The sequence below is a fragment of the Aotus nancymaae genome, unplaced genomic scaffold, assembly GCF_030222135.1.
Source record: "Aotus nancymaae isolate 86718 unplaced genomic scaffold, 86718_ANA_hifiasm-v0.15.2.pri h1tg000033l, whole genome shotgun sequence".
NCBI lineage: Eukaryota > Metazoa > Chordata > Mammalia > Primates > Aotidae > Aotus > Aotus nancymaae.
In genome coordinates this window covers 13,913,650-13,932,503 of record NW_026988447.1, presented here as the reverse complement: position 1 = coordinate 13,932,503, position 18,854 = coordinate 13,913,650, and the positions used below count along the sequence as shown (strand labels likewise).

The 18,854-nt window shown below is 42.0% G+C and overlaps 1 protein-coding gene across 3 annotated transcripts in view; it reads left to right on the top strand.

Annotated features, from left to right (window-relative positions):
• The window catches only part of TMEM131L (transmembrane 131 like), a 186,499-nt gene that overhangs the window by 82,985 nt on the left and 84,660 nt on the right, over window positions 1-18,854 (top strand). For all 3 annotated transcript variants that reach the window (XM_064383805.1, XM_064383804.1, XM_064383806.1), the window contains exons 4-6: window positions 10,484-10,552; window positions 16,719-16,842; window positions 17,895-18,011. In XM_064383805.1, the coding sequence (XP_064239875.1) occupies window positions 10,484-10,552; window positions 16,719-16,842; window positions 17,895-18,011 (310 nt within the window). The remainder of the gene's footprint in view (window positions 1-10,483; window positions 10,553-16,718; window positions 16,843-17,894; window positions 18,012-18,854) is intronic.

Genomic DNA, 18,854 nt, shown 5'->3' with positions numbered 1-18,854 from the left:
GTTCTTTTCTTTAAGGATGTTGAATATTGGCCCCCACTCTCTTCTGGCTTGTACGGTTTCTGCTGAGAGATCTGCTGTGAGTCTGATGAACTTCCCTTTGTGGGTAACCCAACTTTTCTCTCTGGCTGCCCTTAGCATTTTCTCCTTCATTTCAACCCTGGTTAATCTGGTGATTATGTGCCTTGGGGTTGCTCTTCTTGAAGAATATCTTTGTGGTGTTCTCTGTATTTCCTTGCCTGCCTTGCTAGGTTGTATGGCCTGCCTTGCTGGGTTGGGGAAGTTTTCCTGGATAATATCCTGAAGAGTATTTTCCAGCTTGGATGCATTCTCTTCGTCACATTCAGGTACACCTATCAAACGTAGATTAGGTCTTTTCACATAGTCCCATATTTCTTGGAGACTTTGTTCATTCCTTTTTACCCTTTTTTCTCTAATCTTGCCTTCTCGTTTTATTTCATTGAGTTGATCTTCGACCTCTGATATCCTTTCTTCTGCTTGATCAATTTGGCTGTTGAAACTTGTGCGTGCTTCGCGAAGTTCTCGTGTTGGTTTTTCAGCTCCATCGATCCATTTATATTCCTCTCTAAGTTGTCCATTCTCTTTAGCATTTCGTCAAATCTTTCTTCAAAGTTCTTCATTTCTTTGCATTGGGTTAGAACATGTTCTTTTAGCTCACAGAAGTTTCTTATTACCCACCTTCTGAAGCCTGATTCTGTCATTTCATCACATTCATTCTCCATCCAGCCTTGTTCCCTTGCTGGTGAGGAGTTGTGATCCCTTGGAGGAGGAGAGGTGTTCTGGTTTCGGGTGTTTTTATCCTTTTTGCACTGGTTTCTTCCCATCTTTGAGGATTTATCCACCTGTCGTCTTTGTAGTTGCTGACTTTCAGATTGGGTCTCTGAGTGGACGTCCAGTTTGTTGATGATGAAGTTATTTCTTTCTGTTTCTTAGTTTTCCTTCTAACAGTCTGGCCCCTCTGCTGTAGGACTGCTGAGGTCCACTCCAGGCCCTGCTTGCCTGGGGATCACCTGCAGCAGCTGCAGAACAGTAAGGGTTGCTACCAGTTTCTTCTTCTGCTATCTTTGTCCCAGAAGGATACCCACGAAATGTCAGTCTGAGCTCTCCTTTATGAGGTGACTCTTTGGATATACAGGGTTCAGGGAGCTGCTTGAGGAGACAGTCCGTCCTTTATAGGAGCTCAAGTGCTGAGCTGTGAGCTCTGTTGTTCATTCAGAGCTGCTGGTCAGGTATGTTTAAGTCTGCTGCAGCAACTCATAAACCCCTTTTTTTCCCAGGTGTTCTGTCCCAGGGAGTTAGGGCTTTTTTTTTATGAGTTTCCGTTGTGCTGCTGCCTTTTTTTTCAGGGCTGCCCTGCCCAGCAAGGAGGCAGCCTAGTCACTGTCTGCCTGTAGAGGCTTTGCTTCACTGAACTTCCCTGCAGTCCTGTTTATATGGGTGTAGTTAGAACTGCCTTGGCAATGGTGGCCCACCTCTGTAATGGCGGACTCTCTCTGTAATGGCCAGTTGCCTGGGCAGCGGCAGGCTGCCTCAGCAATAGCGGACTACCTCTGTAGTGGTGGAATGCCTCAGTAATGACGGATGCCCCTCCCCCACAGAGCTGGACCACCCCAGGTTCAGCTGTGCTTGCTGTGAAACTCTCAACCCAGAGCGTTTCCAATTGCTGTTTTTTTGTTGTGGGGGTGGGACTAGTTGAGCCTGATCATGTGGCTCCCTGCCTCAGATCCTTTTTTTTTTTTTTTTAGTTGAACGATTGACTCTCTCCCAGGTGTTCCAGTCGCCTGTTGAAAAGGTGCTGGTCCCGTGTGGCGACCCACTGCACTGGCTGAAACAGCGGCGCTGAGATTCGTGGCACTTTTTTGCCCGGGAACTCCTGGCCTGGCTCCCTGTTTCAGTCCCCCCTTTTTTTTAATCAGATGAATGGGCGAGTCTGCCTTCCTGAAACTCCACTTGCCAGCTAAAAGGGGAACCAGTCCCGTTTACTCTGCACTGGGAACCGCTGCGCTGGGGCACCGGCAAAACAGCCGTGCCGGCCAAAACAGCCGCACTGGCGACCCTTGGGGCTCCTCCGCGTGGGAATCTCCTGGTCTGTGGGCAATAAAAATCCATCTGGAAATGCGGTGTCCACTCACCCTCTGCGCTTTCACTGGGAGCTGCAATCCTGAGCTGTTCCTAACCGACCATCTTGGATTTTCTCTCGGCCTACAACTTCTTTACTTCTTGTGGCATCAGATTGTGGAGGCCCTGCCTCAGGCGAGTAAATCTGGAGAAGTCTAGGTCATGGATTAGCACCCAAGCTATTAGTGGGTCTGTTAAAGCTAGTATCTGGCCCTTTCCAAATCCAGAAGGGATGATCATGGGAAATGTACCATTGCAGTAAAGGAAGATGCCAGACAGCCACAGAAATGAGAAATGTCAGTGAAGAGCACATTAATCTGTGGCTGATAGGTGAAACCAGTGGATGTGTACAATAGGCTAGAGTGAGAAAAGAGTAGAGGGAAGAGCTTTGGAAATGGCAGCATGGAAGAGATAGACAGAGGAAAAGGAGCTTGAGAGGGAGAAGGAGCAGCCACAGAGGTAGGAGGAAAAGTGGGGAGGCTTCCTGGAAACCAAGGGAGAACCATTCATGACAGGGTAGCCAGTGGGGAGGCCAGGTCAGCTCAGTACTTGATTTTGCAGCTTGTGATTATCTATGACCTCAGTAAGGGCCGTGCTGATGCAGAGAGGACTGGGGGCAAGAGAGCCATGGGGTGGAGGCAGCGTAGTGAAGGGCTATGAATGCACGATCACATTCCCATTCAGCCATCCCAGAGCTGAGTGCGCTTCAGCAAGTTGTTTAAATCCCCGAAGCATCTTTGTATGTGAAAATGGGATGGATGATAATTGGTATCCACACAGGGTTCTTAGGATTATATATGATAATAAGGTGCTTGGCACAGCATCTGGTATACTGCAAGTGCTCAATAAATGTACTTGCTGTCATTGTTACATCACCTATAGTTTGGCTACAAAGGGAAGAAGAGGGCTTCAAGCAGCAAGGGAAGGTCAAGAGGGTCTTAAGTGATTAGGGCATGATTCTTTTCATGTGTGTAAGTGGAGGAGACAGAGCTGGGAGGGAGATGAAAATCCTGGAGAGGGAAGGACAGGGCTGTGAGCCTGGGATGCATCCAGAAAGAGCAGCCGTGGGGTTAGTCTGACAGATGCAACATCTCCTCCTTGGATAGTGTGGATGCATAGAAGGTCATCAGCAACTTGAGGAACAGATGAGTGGATGACTTTTGTCACTGTCTTAGGAAGGCCAGCCATCAACACACTGGACTGCCATACATCCCCAGGTCCTGTTACTAGCAAGAGTGCCTCCAACAGACCTCTCTTGGCATTGCTCCAAGGACTTTTTGATTCCTCTCTTCTGGTTTAATTAATGCTTTGACCTTGAAAGGTAGAATCGTTTTCTATAATGAAAGAAACTAGGAAAATCATGTTCTACCAAATGACTTTTTCTCATCAGTGGGATTTTTTTTTTTTTTTTGAGATAGAGTCTCACTCTGTCACCCAGGCTGGAGTGCAGTGGTGCAATCTTGGCTCACTGCAACCTCCCACTCCTGGGTTCAAACAATTCTCCTACCTTAGTCTCCTGAGTAGCTAGGATTACAGGCATGCACCACCATGCCCGGCTAATTTTTGTATTTTTAGTAGAGACGGGGTTTCACCATGTTGGCCAGGCTGGTCTCAAACACCTGACTTTGTGATCTGCCCACCTCAGCCTCCCGAAGTGCTGTCATTTGTGGGATTTTAATGGAGAAAAATACCGGTTTCTGCCTCCATTGTTAAATGGTTCTTTGAAAGTAGTCAATTGACAGGTAAGAATGGCAGTTCTAACTTAAGTAGCAATGCCCATGTCTTTCATGTTTTTTCCTATCAGTAAACTTCTGGGGAGAAGTACATTTTAAATTAAAAATAAAAACAAAATCAACTTATACTAAGATTATGATGTAGAATTTTATAACTCTTGTAGTTATGTAACTCGTTTAATAAACTGCAGCTCAGGCCATTTGTTTTTCAAGGAATGCCCTAAAGCACAGTGCCTTGCCTCAGATCATAGGCGTTTCCAGGCAGTGAGAACCTGGGGAAGGCTGTGCCCCGGAGTTACCAGTCTGATTGTTGGCATGTGTCAGTATAGACTTGCCCCAGGTTGGGACTTTTTGTATCTGTGCAGGGGTCAATCTGAAGTCCAGTTGCATAATGGAAATTACTGAATTCCTCTAAGGTCCCCAGGGATAGCGGCTGAGTCCTAGAAATACCTGTCTTCTACTCAGAGGAAGATGGTGGTTGACTAAATATCCCATCAGACACACTGTTTAGAAGAATGGGACCAGGAGATTAATGTAGGGATCTCTGCCATTATGGAGTCTACAGGTCTCTTCCATTATTTCCAGCTCTGGGATCTCTCATTCCTGTGAATAGTGAGAACAGCCGAGTAAATGTCTCATTAGCTAACATGTTATTCCTTGAACACTAAAGAGTCTAGACACAATAACATTATTCTGGTTACTGTGGTCTACTTAGCTACCTTTCTTGAGTTAGAGGGGGTTTGTGAAATGGATGGAAAACCTTTCCTCTTGTCCATGCAACCTTTTGCCAACATCCAGTGGTTAAAGCCATTGACCGTAAAGAGTTTTGTTTTTGAAACACCTGTTGTTGTTTCAGGTGTTGGAAGAGTTTGCATCTGAAAGACAGCTAACTAGATGTGGGGCGCCAAGAGATGGATGAAAACCAGTCCACTGAGGAATATGGAAGCCAGACAGTTCAGTTCCTGCTGTAGGCGCTCGCTGTTGTGTCTCAGATCCCTGTTAGGAGGTGAAGCTGTTTTCCACCTGTTTGAAAAGGACAGGCCCTCTTCTGAAACACTGTGATGTTCTCCAGGAGTTGAGTAAACACTTAGAAGTAAGGTCAGCACAGATCCACACACGTTGCCCGGGGAAGCTTCTGCTGACTTTCCCTCGCTCCCCTTCTCATGGGCCAGCAAAGCCTTCCTGAGTAGCAGCTATGGGGCCCAGGCTGCCCTCTGCCTTGGGCTGGCCCTCTTCCCTCATCCTCACCCCTCACACCGGCTTCCTTGCCTCATGCTCCTCACTCCACCGCTGGAGCCAGCAAGCCAGCTTGCAAGTGCTCTTTCTGTGCTCAGTTCTCCAAGGTGGTCCACGCTGTCTTCACTCCTGCCATTGGCCTTATGGAAGCAGCCTCCGTTCAGTGTCCCTCTATGGTAGCTGCTCGTTGAGGTCCCCTCAACCCTATTCTCCAAGGGCTTTGCTGAGTTTCTCAGGTAGGGTTTCCCTCTTCTGTCTTTGGACTCTCTTGATCTCTGGGTTTTGATCATGGGCATATGAGCAAGTCTGGCCTCCTGGATGGTAAGCCCGAGGGGAGCATCCTCCTGGAGCTGACCACCTGTCCCCATACAGCTGAGCCTTATTAAATTGCCAAGAGCTTTGAGGTGGGGTTAGCAATCTGTGGCCCTGCCTCTCACTCTGGGGAGATGGAGATTTGCTTTGAAATGATGTGTTTTGGTTGGATAACATTTGTGAACAGCTGGAATGGTTGGTTACATCCAACTCATTTTCATGTCTGAGTTACTGGACTCATTTTTCAAAGGGTGTGTCTGATATCAGCAGACAGATTTAATTTTTTAAGAATAAGAAATCTGGGCATCGACTTGCTTTTGAAGGATCTTGGAGTCATCCAGTGCAGCTTGCTTGTTTTGCTGGAGAAGAAACTGAAGCCCCGTGTCACATTGGCGTTCATGTCACAGCTAAGACCCAGCGTCTTCTCATTTCCACTGAAATTTCTTTTCTCTTGAACTAGGCACTTTTTCAAACTGTTTCTTTGTTTTATGTATGTAGAAAAAAAAGGTGGCCAAAGTTTTAAAAAAAGATTGTTTTTCTTTTAAAATATAAAAAAACAGGTAAAATCTTAGGCAAAGATCAATGTTTTTCAAAATAACACATGTGGGCATCCTTGTCTACAGGTCTTGCTGTTGAGAAAGCTCAGCTCTTTGCAGAAGGTCTTTAAAATAAGGACTAAGAGTGTGTGGAACAGGATCTGTATCAGTAAGAGCTCAGAGACCGCAGATGGCTCCTGCCTTTATTTCTCATCCTTGTGCCTTTCTCCTGTTATAGAAGCAAAGTGGTCCCTTTTATTTAAGTCTCTCTCTTTTCTTAAATTTAGGCACAGAATCTTGCTCTGTTGCCCAGGCTGGAGTGTAGTGGTACGGTCATTGCTCCCTGAAGCTTTGAACTCCTGGGCTCGAGGGATCCTTCTACCTCAGCCTCCCTGGTAGTTGGGACTGCCAGAGAGAGAGAGAGAAAGAGAGAGAGAGAGAGAAAGGGGGGGGGGGAGAGAGAGAGAGAGAGAGAGAGAGAGAGAGAGAGGAGGAGGAGGAGGTCTCGCTGTATTGCTCAGGCTGGTCTCAAACTCCTAGGCTCAAGCCATCCTCCCACCTTGTCCTTCCAAAGCACTGGGATTATAGGTGTAAGCCACTGTACCTAGTCCATTTTTCTTTTTTAACTAGGAGCTTTTTAAAAACAATTATGTTACAGATGGAGAAGGGACAAAAATTAGAAATATGTGGCATAAATTTATAATTGATTTCTCCAAGATGCATGTGGTTATTTGATGCCAGTTGTGGGGACTCCTAAGAGTAAAAGAGGCCAGGTCGTCTTTGACATAAATGAATCATTATTATTAAGGGTGAAACGTGAGAAGGGTGAAATGTGAAATGCTGACTTTTGAGTGAAATGGGAAAAAGGAGGAAGTTTTATCTTTTATTGCTATAGTTATTGAGACTTAAGTTATTTCTTTGAAGCTAACTTTGGCATTTCAAACAGGATATAATTTCTTGGCACTGATATTTGGGGATGATTGTTCATGTCCATACCTGACTAAATGTTGGCAGTTTGTTCTCTTCCACACCCCCCAGTCTTTTAACAAAGTTTTGCAATGTGTACATGTGTAAGTACTCTCCAGGTCAATACCTATGTCTGAAATAGTTTTACCTGCAAGATTTACCTGCAAGTTTTAAATTTATGTACTGACATTAAAACTCCTTGTAACTTAATATGGTATTTTTCAAGCTGTAAAGTCAATTAAGCTGAAATCAGCCAATGAGAAAAAGAACTTATGACTTTTAGAGAAAAAAATGGCATGGTTTGATTTCTCTATTTGGGATCAAAAGAGTTTTCTTTGAAGTTGGAGACGCTCTGGCTATTTGTACCATATTACTTTAGGTTTGGCCCTAAATGTCTGCTTTTTACTGGGTATGTAAAACTTTCTAATTGTGGGATTAAAAAATCTCTATTAGAATATGAGACAGCCCAAGTTTATATTTCATTTATTTTATAATATTCAGAGATAATTATTACTATGCTGCTTGGGACTTTTAATTCCAGAGGTTGACATTGACTTTAAGCTCAGTCAGCTTTTCCATCTGTTCTCTTTGCTTTTCTTATTAGATGAGCATCATTCTCTTAGTATATAAGCTAATATTTATTGAACTTAATGAAGGCTTTGCTTCATATCTGACACATCATTTTATCTCATCCTATTTCGTTTTATTCTCATGATAACTATGGGGTAGATCATTTCCATTTTACAGATAATAAGGTTGGGACTTGAAAGAAGCTAAGTGACTGATACTCTCAGGGCTAGAAGGTGATGGCCATGGGCCTGGAGTCTGGGTTTGACTGGCCTCTGCTTCCCAAGCCCTCACCAGCAGGCCAGACTGCACCGGTTCCTTAGATAGGTCATACAATGCCTGAACTTGACACTGGGCTCATGTTTCCCACCTCGACAGATCTGGATTGGAATTTGGACTCTGCCTCTTAGAAGCTATGTGACCTTGGGTGAATTACTTAAATCCTCCAAACCTCCTCTGCTCATTTGGAAGTTGTATAAAATCTGATGACAGATTCAGTTTTCAGTGCACAAGACAGGAAGAAGATTGTCATTAATTACTTTATCTTATGCAGTAGCCTGACTTTTTTCAAGATTATTTTTGGTACATGAAGTTGCCTGTTTTTGTTTTTTTTTTCCTTTTCTTTTCTTTTCTTTTGAAATGCTGAGCCTGGCCAGCTCCATCTGTAGTTGGGTCCCTGTGGTGGACCTGCTGTGGGCACCTCTTCACCTCCGTCGCCTCCTGTGGTTCTTCACATCATTTCCGGAGGCTACCATGTGTGTTAGTGGCCTTCTCTGCAAGCCAGTTGTAAAATTAGTGCTGGCCTTTTAGGGTTTGAGTAAATAGCATACCTCTCCTCTGACCATGTTCAAAACAAGTGAAGAGATTGACAAAAGTTAGGCAGATGGAGGCCAAGTCATCACTTTATTATTAATATAGCTGGTGCTGGAGATAGAATAAAGGAGGTGCAAACAGAATATACTGGAGAGAAGATAGAGAAAAAAGACGCTTAGATAAAGGCAGAAAGTGGAGGGAGGAAGAAGAGATTACAGCTAGAATTCTTCCTGTGAGATGGTACTTTGGAAGGGTTCTTGGGACTCTGCATTGTTTGTACCTTCAAGAAAAGTGGGGTCTTGGAGAGGGACTTGCTGAAAGGTTACAAAGCCTATTGGTCAGCAGGTTTAAAAGTCAAATACCTGGCCGGGTGCGGTGGCTCACGCCTGTAATCCAAGCATTTTGGGAGGCTGAGGTGGGAGGATCACCTGAAATCAGGTGTTTGAGACCAGCCTTACCAACATGGAAAAACCCTGGCTCTACTAAAAATACAAAATTAGCCAGGCGTGATGGTGGACGCCTGTAATCCCAGCTACTCAGAAGGCTGAGGCAGAAGAATCACTTGAACCCATGAGGCAGAGGTTGCGGTGAGCCGAGATTGTGCCATTGTATTCCAGCCTGGACAACAAGAGCAAAACTCCGTCTCAAAAAACAAACAAAAAAAGTCAAATGTGCACTCCTGGACCAGCCTTTGAACTAGCTTGGTCCATGGCTGCTGGGTAGGAGAAGAAAATGGAAAGATTCTATTTACTTACTTAGTTTTAAGACAGGTCTCAAAAATGGTCTTGCTCTGTCACCCAGTCTGGAGTGCTGTGACGATATCATAGCTTACTGCAAGCTCAGACTCCTGGGTCCAAGCAATCGTCCTGCCTCAGCCTTCAGAGTAGCTGGGACTACAAGCGCATGCCACCATGCCCGGCTAATTTTTAGATTTTTTTAGTAGAGACAAGGTCTCACTGTGTTGCCCAGGCTGCTCTCAAACTCCTGGGCTCAAGTGGTCTGCCTGCCTTGGCCTCTCCAAGTGCTGGAATTACAGGCATGAGCCACTGCCTCCGGCCAAAGAGATTCTATTTTGGAAAGCTTGTTCCAGTCTTTGAAAACAGTTGTTCGTGTTACCTTTAGGAGCTTCTTCAGTTAAACATCTTTAGATTATTATAGCTTTTAAAATGTCATATGGAAGTTGATAGTTTTTTGATACTCATATATTTTGTATTTTATGTTTTTAAGTATGTTTATATGCCATGTTGTATCTTTATTATGATTCTCTTTTACATGTTTTTTAAAAATATGTTTTGGTATGTTTTTGTGTTACATTGACTTGTGCCCTTTGACTATGAAGGAAAATGAAATCATAGTGATGATTAACCACTGAAATGTGACCTGCTGTGTGAGATTCTGTGTGATTGTTATTCTTATGCAGGCTTGTGATGGTTGCAGCCTCACAAGCTGTCCTGGCTATGCAATACTGTCCTTGCCTTGTTATAAGAAGTCTAACAAAGTCAGAGGCCACAGTCCCCTCCCCCAGGCCAACTTTACTTGTATGTCATTTCCTGATTTAGGATTTATGAAAATAGCCATGTCATCCAAATTTACCCAGAAACAAAACCTATTACAAATTAAATCCATCTCTAATTCTCTCTGAATGCTTACAAAATCTGTACATTTGATATTAAGTTCTTTTTTTTTTTTTGAGACTGAGTCTTGCTCTGTCGCCAGCCTGGAGTGCCGTGGCACAATCTCAGCTCACTACAACCTCCGCCTCCTGGGTTCAAGTGATTCTTCTGCCTCAGCCTCCCGAGTAGCTGGAACCACAGGCGCGTGCCACCATGCCCGGCTAATTTTTGTATTTTTAGTAGAGATGGGGTTTCACCATGTTGGCCAGAATGGTCTCAATCTCTTGACCTCATGATCTGCCCGCCTCAGCCTCCCAAAATGCTGGGATTACAGGCATGAGCCACCGCACCCAGCCTGATATGAAGTTCTAACCATAATCTTAGATTATATTAAATTTTATAACTCTAGAAATCTACCAGACTTTTAATAATTCAGTTTTATCATTTAAATTCTAGAAGGGAGTATAATTATATCTCATGCATTGAGAGTCATTGGTCTAAGTACATCGTCATATCTCAGCATTTAAATGTTAAACTACAACAAAATCAATTTCTCTTTTCTATTTTTTAGCTTCTCGGACAAACTATTTAGTGGAAAAGGCTTACATTTTCAGCCATCAGTTTTAGATTTTGGAATACAGTAAGTATCTTTTCTTTACAATTAAAACTCATTTATGCTATTTATTTTCAGGATTTTTTTACATATATGTGCAATGTTAAATTTTAAGTATATTGATAATATGAAGGGATATTGATCCTGGGATTTGTTAAGAGAAATATTTTTGTGAAAAGGAGAGTGCAACAGTTGTTTCAGTCCTTTCTTTAATTTTTTTTTTTTTTTTTTTTGAGACGGAGTCTGCCTCTGTCACCAGGTTGGAGTGCAGTGGTGTGATCTTGGCTCACTGCAACCTCCGCCTCCTGTGTTCAAGTGATTCTCCTGCCTCAGCCTCCTGAGTAGCTGGGACTACAGGCGCATGCCACCATGCCCAGCTAATTTTTGTATTTTTAGTAGAGATGCAGTTTCACCATGTTGCCCAAGATGGTCTCGATCTCCTGACCTCACGATCCGCCCATCTTGACCTCCCAAAGTGCTGGGATTACAGACATGAGCCACCGTACCTGGCGTCCATTCTTTAATTTTTAATAAGTATACCTTGTAATATTTTATAGTGATTGGAATTTAATAAAAAGTCAATGCTGTTTTTCCAAAACAAATCCTGTTATTTTATAATGAAAAACTCTAAATATTGATGGTCTCTGAATTTTTTTTACACTAGATTCGTTTACTCACTTGCTTTTACTTCTTGCTGTGCCTTCTGGATTCAGAATTGCACCAGGCTTACAGTTGTTAGGATTAAGACTTTGGAAACTCAAGTTGGGGAAGGCAGTGCATAAACTGTAATGACTTTACAGTATCACGTAAAGAACCACAAAATGAAGAGAATGTGATCTGAGTGTCAGTTGAGGGCCTAACTTGGGAACCTGGAAAAATGAAGGGAAGGGTGACGCCGTGAAGAGCAGGCAACATTAGGACTCTTGTTGTCTGTGATAGTTTGAATCTTGAAGTGTTAAGCTTCCTGGATGCAGAATATAGCCACGTTGAAAAGATAGAACTTCTAATTAGTAGTTTCAAGATTGAGGGGTTAAAGCGCTGCTTGTTTCTGGGGCCAGCTTACAACACTTCAATTTCATGTAGAGCCTTTTGAATGACAAGCAAAGTTTTGTGAATGAAGTAACCATGGCCATAGGAGAGCATCTGGGCTGGGCTAGGGTGGGCTCCTGGTGTGTCCTCCTTTATGCATCTGGATTACCTGTTTTACGTTCCCTTCTAGTCATCAAAATGTTAGAGCTACAGTGAAGGAGAGTGAACTTGGAATTTTTTTATTGTTTTTATTTTTTATATGGAGTCTTGCTCTGTTGCCCTGACTGGAGTACAGTGGCATGATCTTGGCTCACTGCAACCTCCACCCCCTGGGTTCAAGCGATTCTTCTGCCTCAGCCTCCCAAGTAGCTGGGACTACAGGTGGCCGCTACCACACTGGCTAATTTTTCTATTTTTAGTAGAGATGGGTTTTCTCCATGTTGGTCAGGCTGGTCTTGAACTCCTGACCTCAGGTAATCTGCCTGCCTTGGCTTCTCAAAGTGCTTGGATTACAGGCGTAAGCCACTGTGCCCAGCCCAATTTTTTTTTTTTTTTTTGAGATGGAGTCTTCCTCTGTCACCCAGGCTGGAGTACAGTGGCACAGTATCGGCTCACTGCAACCTCTGTCTCTTGGGCTCAAACGATTCTCTTGCCTCAGCTTCCTGAATAGCTGGGACTACAGGTGCCTGCCACCATGCCTGGCTAATTTTGTATTTTTAGTGGAGACAGCGTTTTGCCATGTTGGGCAGGCTAGTCTTGAACTCCTGACCTCAAGTGATTTGCCCTCCTTGGCCTCCCAAAGTGCTAGGATTATAGGCATGAGCCGCTGCGCCCAGCCTGAACTTGGAATTTAAATGCATCATACTGAGCTTTTTAAAAAGAGATTCTATAAAATGAGGAAGAGAAAACTGTGACTTTGCCAACTTTGTAAGATTCTAGGTGTCTCCTTTTTTGATTTTTTATATTTTTACTCTTATGTAAAGAAAGTTTAATTGAAACTAAAATTTTAATAATTCAGTTGATAGTATAAATAAGCTGAATTTATCATAACCTCGTTGATTTTAAATTCTGAGAGGAGGCTATACTTTTGTGAAAATTCTTTATTGTGAGGCTGAGCGCAGTGGCTCATGCCTGTAACCTCAGCACTTTGGGAGCCCGGGGCGAGCAGATCACTTGAGCTCAGGAGTTCGAGACCAGCCTGGCCAACATGGCAAAGCCCCTGACCCTACTAAAAATATAAAAATTAGCCGGGCGTGGTGGTGTGTACTTGTAGTCCCAGCTACTTGGGAGATTGAGGCACAAGAGTTGCTTGAGCCCCGGAGGCAGAGGTTGCAGTGAGCCAAGATCATTGTGCCACTGCGTTCCAGCCTGGGTGACAGAGCTAGACTCTGTATTGAAAAAAAAAGGAAGTCTTTATTGTGAAAACAAATTTTGATGCAGGATCTACTTCAAAGAATATATGTTATGGATTGGTAGATATAAAATGGGTCATAGTTAAGTATCGCTATTAGGATAATAATTCTAGTTCATTGGATCCTGGCTGTCTAAAATATTTACTCTTCAGTAACATAAAAAAATTCTATAGTTGATTGAGCATGATGGCTCATGCTTTAATCCCAGCACTTTGGGATGCCAAGACAGGCAGATTACCTGAGGTTGGGAGTTCGAGACCAGCCTGGCCAACATGGAGAAACCCTGTCTCTACTAAAAATACAAAATTAGCTGGGCGTGGTGGCACATGCCTGTAATCCCAGCTACTCAGGAGGCTGGGACAGGAGAATTGCTTGAACCTGGGAGCTGGTGGTTGCAGTTAGCTGAGATTGTGCCATTGTACTCCAGCCTGGGCAACAAGGGTGAAACTCCTATAGTCAATGCTATAGTGGGTATGTATATACTTGTCCCTCATTATCCACATGGGATTGGATCCAGGACCCCTGTGGATACTAAAAGCTGAGGATGCTCAAGTCCTTGGCATAGTAATTATATACACTCTCTCATATACTCTAGATTATCTCTAGAGGCCGGGCACGATGATTTACGCTTGTAATCCCAGCACTTTGGGGGACTGAGGCAGAAGGATCAGTTGAGGCCAAGTTTGAGACCAGCCTGGACAACACTGTGTGAGACCCTGTCTCTATAAAAAATTTTTTATAATTAGCTAAGCATGGTGTGCACACCTGCATTTCCAGCTACTCATGAGGCTGAAGCAGGAGGATCACTTGAGTCCAGGAGTTCAAGGTTACAGTGAGCTATGATCATGCCACTGCACTCCAGCCCGGATGACAAAGCGAGACCCTGTCTCAAAAAGACAAAAAAAATCAAACAAAAAAACTCTAGTTTACTTATAATGACTAATACAGTGTAAATACTATGGAAATAGTTGTTATACTCTATCTCTTTATTTTTTATAGTATCATTATTTTTTGTTTTTTATTTTTCCCTCAAATACTTTCAATCAAGCTTGGTTGAATCTGCAGATACGGAGAACTGACCGTATATGATACACATTTGTTAATTAGCAATGTACATGAATCGCTGGCCCTAATAGCTAGAAGCATGCTGAGAGAATGCTGAAAGTCTCTGATTTGAAAGGATTTCTGATTTTTAGATTGAGTTGCCTTTGGAAGATTTAGTTATATTTGTATAGTACTTTATGGTTCCCAAAGTGTGATCATGTCCCTTGTCATTTGAGTTTTATATCAATCCAGTGAGGACAGGCACTATCTGAGTCTGTATTATTTTCAAATATCTCTTTGTTTGAGCATGTACTACAAACGTGTTCCTACATTTGTTGCTGAGAAGGAATGCAGTTTGCTCAAGGTCATTTCACTAGAAGTGGTAGAATAAATCTTCTGATTTCTAAGATAGCACTCATGATGCTATTTTTCTTATTAGTGAGGTCTGGAATATGATTATGAGAATTAGTTTGCTGAAGTTAAAAACTCAGTAAGAACTAACTTTAGCCTAAATTAGAACACATTTAAGATTAGTTGAGTTTTACCTTATGTCTGACAAATGACTTAATTTATAGGCATTAGAGTAAAACTTTACCCCAAGGGTTCTTCACTGGCCCAGTTCAGCTTTTGCTCTGGTTTATTTTGTTGTTGGCCTTGAGCAAATCCCAACTCTCTTCATAGCTTTGATTTTCCTGGAGGATGCAAAGTCAGGATCTTGTTACTCAGTTGCCTTCTGCCCACTTCTTAGGGCTTAGGTTAAGGGTTAATATTCTGCTGGTCCTAAGATGAAAATTGTTAATAATTCATAGAGATTTTAATCATTTCTTTGGTAGTGTTAAATTAATAGTATCTTCCAGTTGTCACTAGTGAAGGAAATTTATATCCTCATAATGCTTTTAAAAATAGAATTTAAAAAAATAGAATAAAAATAGCACAGTGGTGACTAGGCTTCAGCTAGCATTCTCTGTTAGGTCTGGAGAGATTTCTGGTGGTGCAGTCACTGGCTCTGTAGCACTGCTGTTTTGCATTCTTATTTTCTCATGTATTTCTCTGATAGACGTATATTCTCTAAAACCAGAAACCTTGTATTTCAATTATGTGAATGGAATATAAAGCTTTGAGGATAAGTATTAATAACTTTGATGACTGATATTATTTACTTAAAACCTAAAATCACAGAAGTTCTTATTTATTTCATTTTAATTGTGGGAAGAAAGAGCCTAATGCTCTGAGGTAAGGCTTTTTTGAAGTGACCCTTTATGTGTATGGTAGCGTTGAACATTTTTTAAAAAAGATTGTATTAAGAACATTTTGAAAAATCAGGATTTCAATCACATTGATGTGGTATTTTATCTGTAATGGGATGTGAAGAACTACATTTTGAAATACATATTGGACATATTAAAGCTTTTGTTAAGACTAGTGATTAAAAGTAAGGGTGAAAGCCAAAAGAAAAATTCCAAGGATTTGATGGTAGTAATATAGTATTTTGGAAATCTCATTGTATATAAGAGAAGCAACATCCATGTCATTTTTCCTAAAGCATACATTTTTAGTATCAGAGAAATTTGAATAAAATTAGAAAAATATCAGCATAATGAATATTAGGTATAATTCATTCATTTTTCTAATTTTATTCCAATTACAGATATAATTAATTCAGCTTAAATTAGAATATAACTTTATTTCTAGGCCATCCTGATGAGAACTGTGTATTTGGCTCTGTCTGCCACTGAGGCTATTAAAACTGAAGAAATGACTTCAGTGAGATTTTTGCTGGCTTTCTGTTCATTGCAACATAATGAATGAGACTGAATTTGGTCTTGAGAAGTAGGAATCAGAGTTAAATGATTAGAGGGAACATTGTAGGTGGCTCCAGGTAGGTGGGCCAGAGACCAGCTCCTTTCCTCTGGCAATTCCTTTATCAGAGTAGAGACGCTGTAGGTGGAGAGTGCTGCCGAAAAGAATTGGAATCGAGCCCTTCGTGAATTAGTGTATCTGCCATGGAGCAGGGATTCTTACTCTGAGGTTTATGGAAGGTTTTAAAGCTGTGTATGAAACTTTTGTAAGTGTACGTTTGTGGAGGGAGGAGCCAGAGCTTTCATCAGAGTGTTTGGAAAGGCTCATAATTTAAATGGCTGAGAACCACAGCTGCAAAGCGCTGCAGCATTTTCAGCTTTCTCACAAGAATGGTCTTTAGCCATGATTAAGTTTTCCTTTTATAAGCCCTAATAAAATAACGTCTCTTCGTAAGTTGAAAATGCATACCTCCCTAAAAAGTCTCTTTAAATTTATTACTCAAAAAACACTACCCTAAGAAAAATTGGGTTTTTCTATGAGTCCAGTTTCTCATCTAAATATATTTTCATTTGAATTAGAGACCCATGTCTGAAAAGTGCCTACATGTGTTTTTTTTGCAAGCATTTTAATGGCCTAGATGGGTTAAATTTTTCTAACACAGAAACCAGTGGAGTGCTACTGTGGGTTGGCCTACACCTAAAAGAAAGTTGTTTTTTCGTTTTGTGGTTTTTGACTGTTGTGAATTAAATGCTCTGTTACCAACATGATTGGATAATTTAACTTTGTGATGAACAGCGACAGCTTTCGGAGTTTAAAAATATGTGTGTGTATGTATATAATAATACTTACATGTATGTATAGTAATATAACCATGCAATCTATTGCTTTTTCTTTCTTTCTTCTCCTAGGTTCCTGGGACATCCTACAGCAAAGATTCTCCATGCTTACAACCCTAGCAGGGACAGCGAAGTTGTGGTGAATTCAGTGTTTGCAGCTGCTGGACATTTCCATGTGCCGCCGGTTCCCTGCAGGGTGGGTGTTGATGGACTCCTGGAAACTATGCCGTGGCAGGCTGCCAGGTTTTCTTGCCTTCTTTGGCCTGAAGTTTTTACTTTCTGCTCCCTGTCTCCCCGTTTTCTGCTACCCAAACCTTTTCCTTCTGTGTGTTTACCTTGCATTTACTTTTCCAGTTGTTCATTTTTATAATTTTGGAGGCTCTTGATATCTACTGGGGCTGGAGGAGGCAGGGGCTGTGAGGGAGTTTGAAGACTCTCAGCTGTGTAGTAATGTATGTATATTTAACGTGGCTTTATCATGACTAAAGAAAGTTTATATTACTTGTCTTTAAATGACTACAAACTCTGAGGCATTTAGTAACTAATACGAGTTTATGGTTAAGACCTCTTCCACCTCTCCAACCTACTAGGAAAGTTAGGTCTCCTTTCTAAATGTAGGACTGCAAGGTATAGCGAATGACTCCTTGTAAAGCTGATTGGCACCATAACACAGAGCTTAAACCTAGTCATCTAATAGTTTTAATTTCAGTGGTCTTGAATGTTTAATGATGATCCTGATTGCGAGTAGGCTTTTATTTATTTTGCTTACTATGTCTGCCTGATACTATGTACTTAAAAAAAAACACTGGGACTAAGGACGTGTTGTAAGGGGAAGCCCACTATTTGGTTTATGACAGTCAGTCTGGATAAACGTTGTTCCTGATTTTTATTACATATCAACATGTTTGTATGTTGTTATTCTGTATATTTAAGTAGAGATAGATCTGTTAGCTAAAGACAGTTGGACCTGTGGGTGTGGAAAAGGAGGGGAAGGAAAGATGTGAGACAGACAGCTCCAGTCTGAAGTGAAAGGACTCGTCCTCAGGCAGTGGTATATTCTTTGATATATCCTCTTAGGTGGACACTGAGCAGTTTGGGGCTTCTTATGGATTCATGATACTGATAAATCAAGGGTACACAATATGCAACTGTCTATTAACAGAAGTTGTCAAAAAAAGAAGGTCTGTGAAAGACAATTTATCAAAAGGGCCGTTCCTCCAAATGGCTGATTGAGTATCTTTCTTTCAGGTAATTCCAGCACTGGGAAAAACTTCCTTCAGAATTATTTTCTTACCTACTGAAGAAGGAAGCATTGAAAGTTCTTTATTTATTAATACCTCTTCTTATGGAGTCCTTTCCTATCATGTGAGTAACTTTTTCCTTGTGTCACGTAATTTGGTTGGTTGACCTAACCATAGGGGTGGATTTTTTTTAAAAGACTTTTGGAAATGTTATCTGGTTTATGTCGTTAAAATATAAGACTGTTAGTGATGTTAAATTCATCAGCATTCACCCTTTTCTGCCTGACATGCCACAGTTGGCTGTCTGTCCTACAAGTACAGGGCTATAACCCTACTGTGGATCTTTGGAGAATACAAAGCAAAGAAATCTGTCACACACAGTTTCCCATCATAAAATACAGAAGTCGTTCAAAGCTCATGGCTCTCACCTCACAGGCAGTTCGGAAGGAGGCGCTCTAAGGACAATCTCCAGTGATTTTGCCTACCTCGCCTCATTGGCTCAGGAATATTTCTGATTGGGAGACATTGATTGTGTGCTTGGATGCTGGTTCCAAGGGAGCTCACTATTCATACCAAGGTACCAGGAAGGGAGCTTGAAGAATCTTATTGCTGTTCTTAGAAACAAGAATCATTATCTCAAATGGTACCTGATGTAGCATTTAACAAGATGTGGCATCAAGCAACTGAAGTGCCAAGATCAGTTTTTGTGATTATTTCTTACTGGATTCCATTAAAGAGGTCCCATATCGGAAGACTTGCCTACTTGTGAACAGATTTGCTACAGTGAGGAACATTCAGCTTAAATACAGCGTTCTGTATTTCTTTCCTGTCTTTTCTTTTTTTTTTTTGAGACAGGGTCTCACTCTGTTGCCCAGGCTGGAGTGCAGTGGCGTGATCTCGGCTCACTGCAACCTCCACCTCCCAGGCTCAAGCAATTCTCCTGCCTCAGCCTCCCAACACTGCCCAG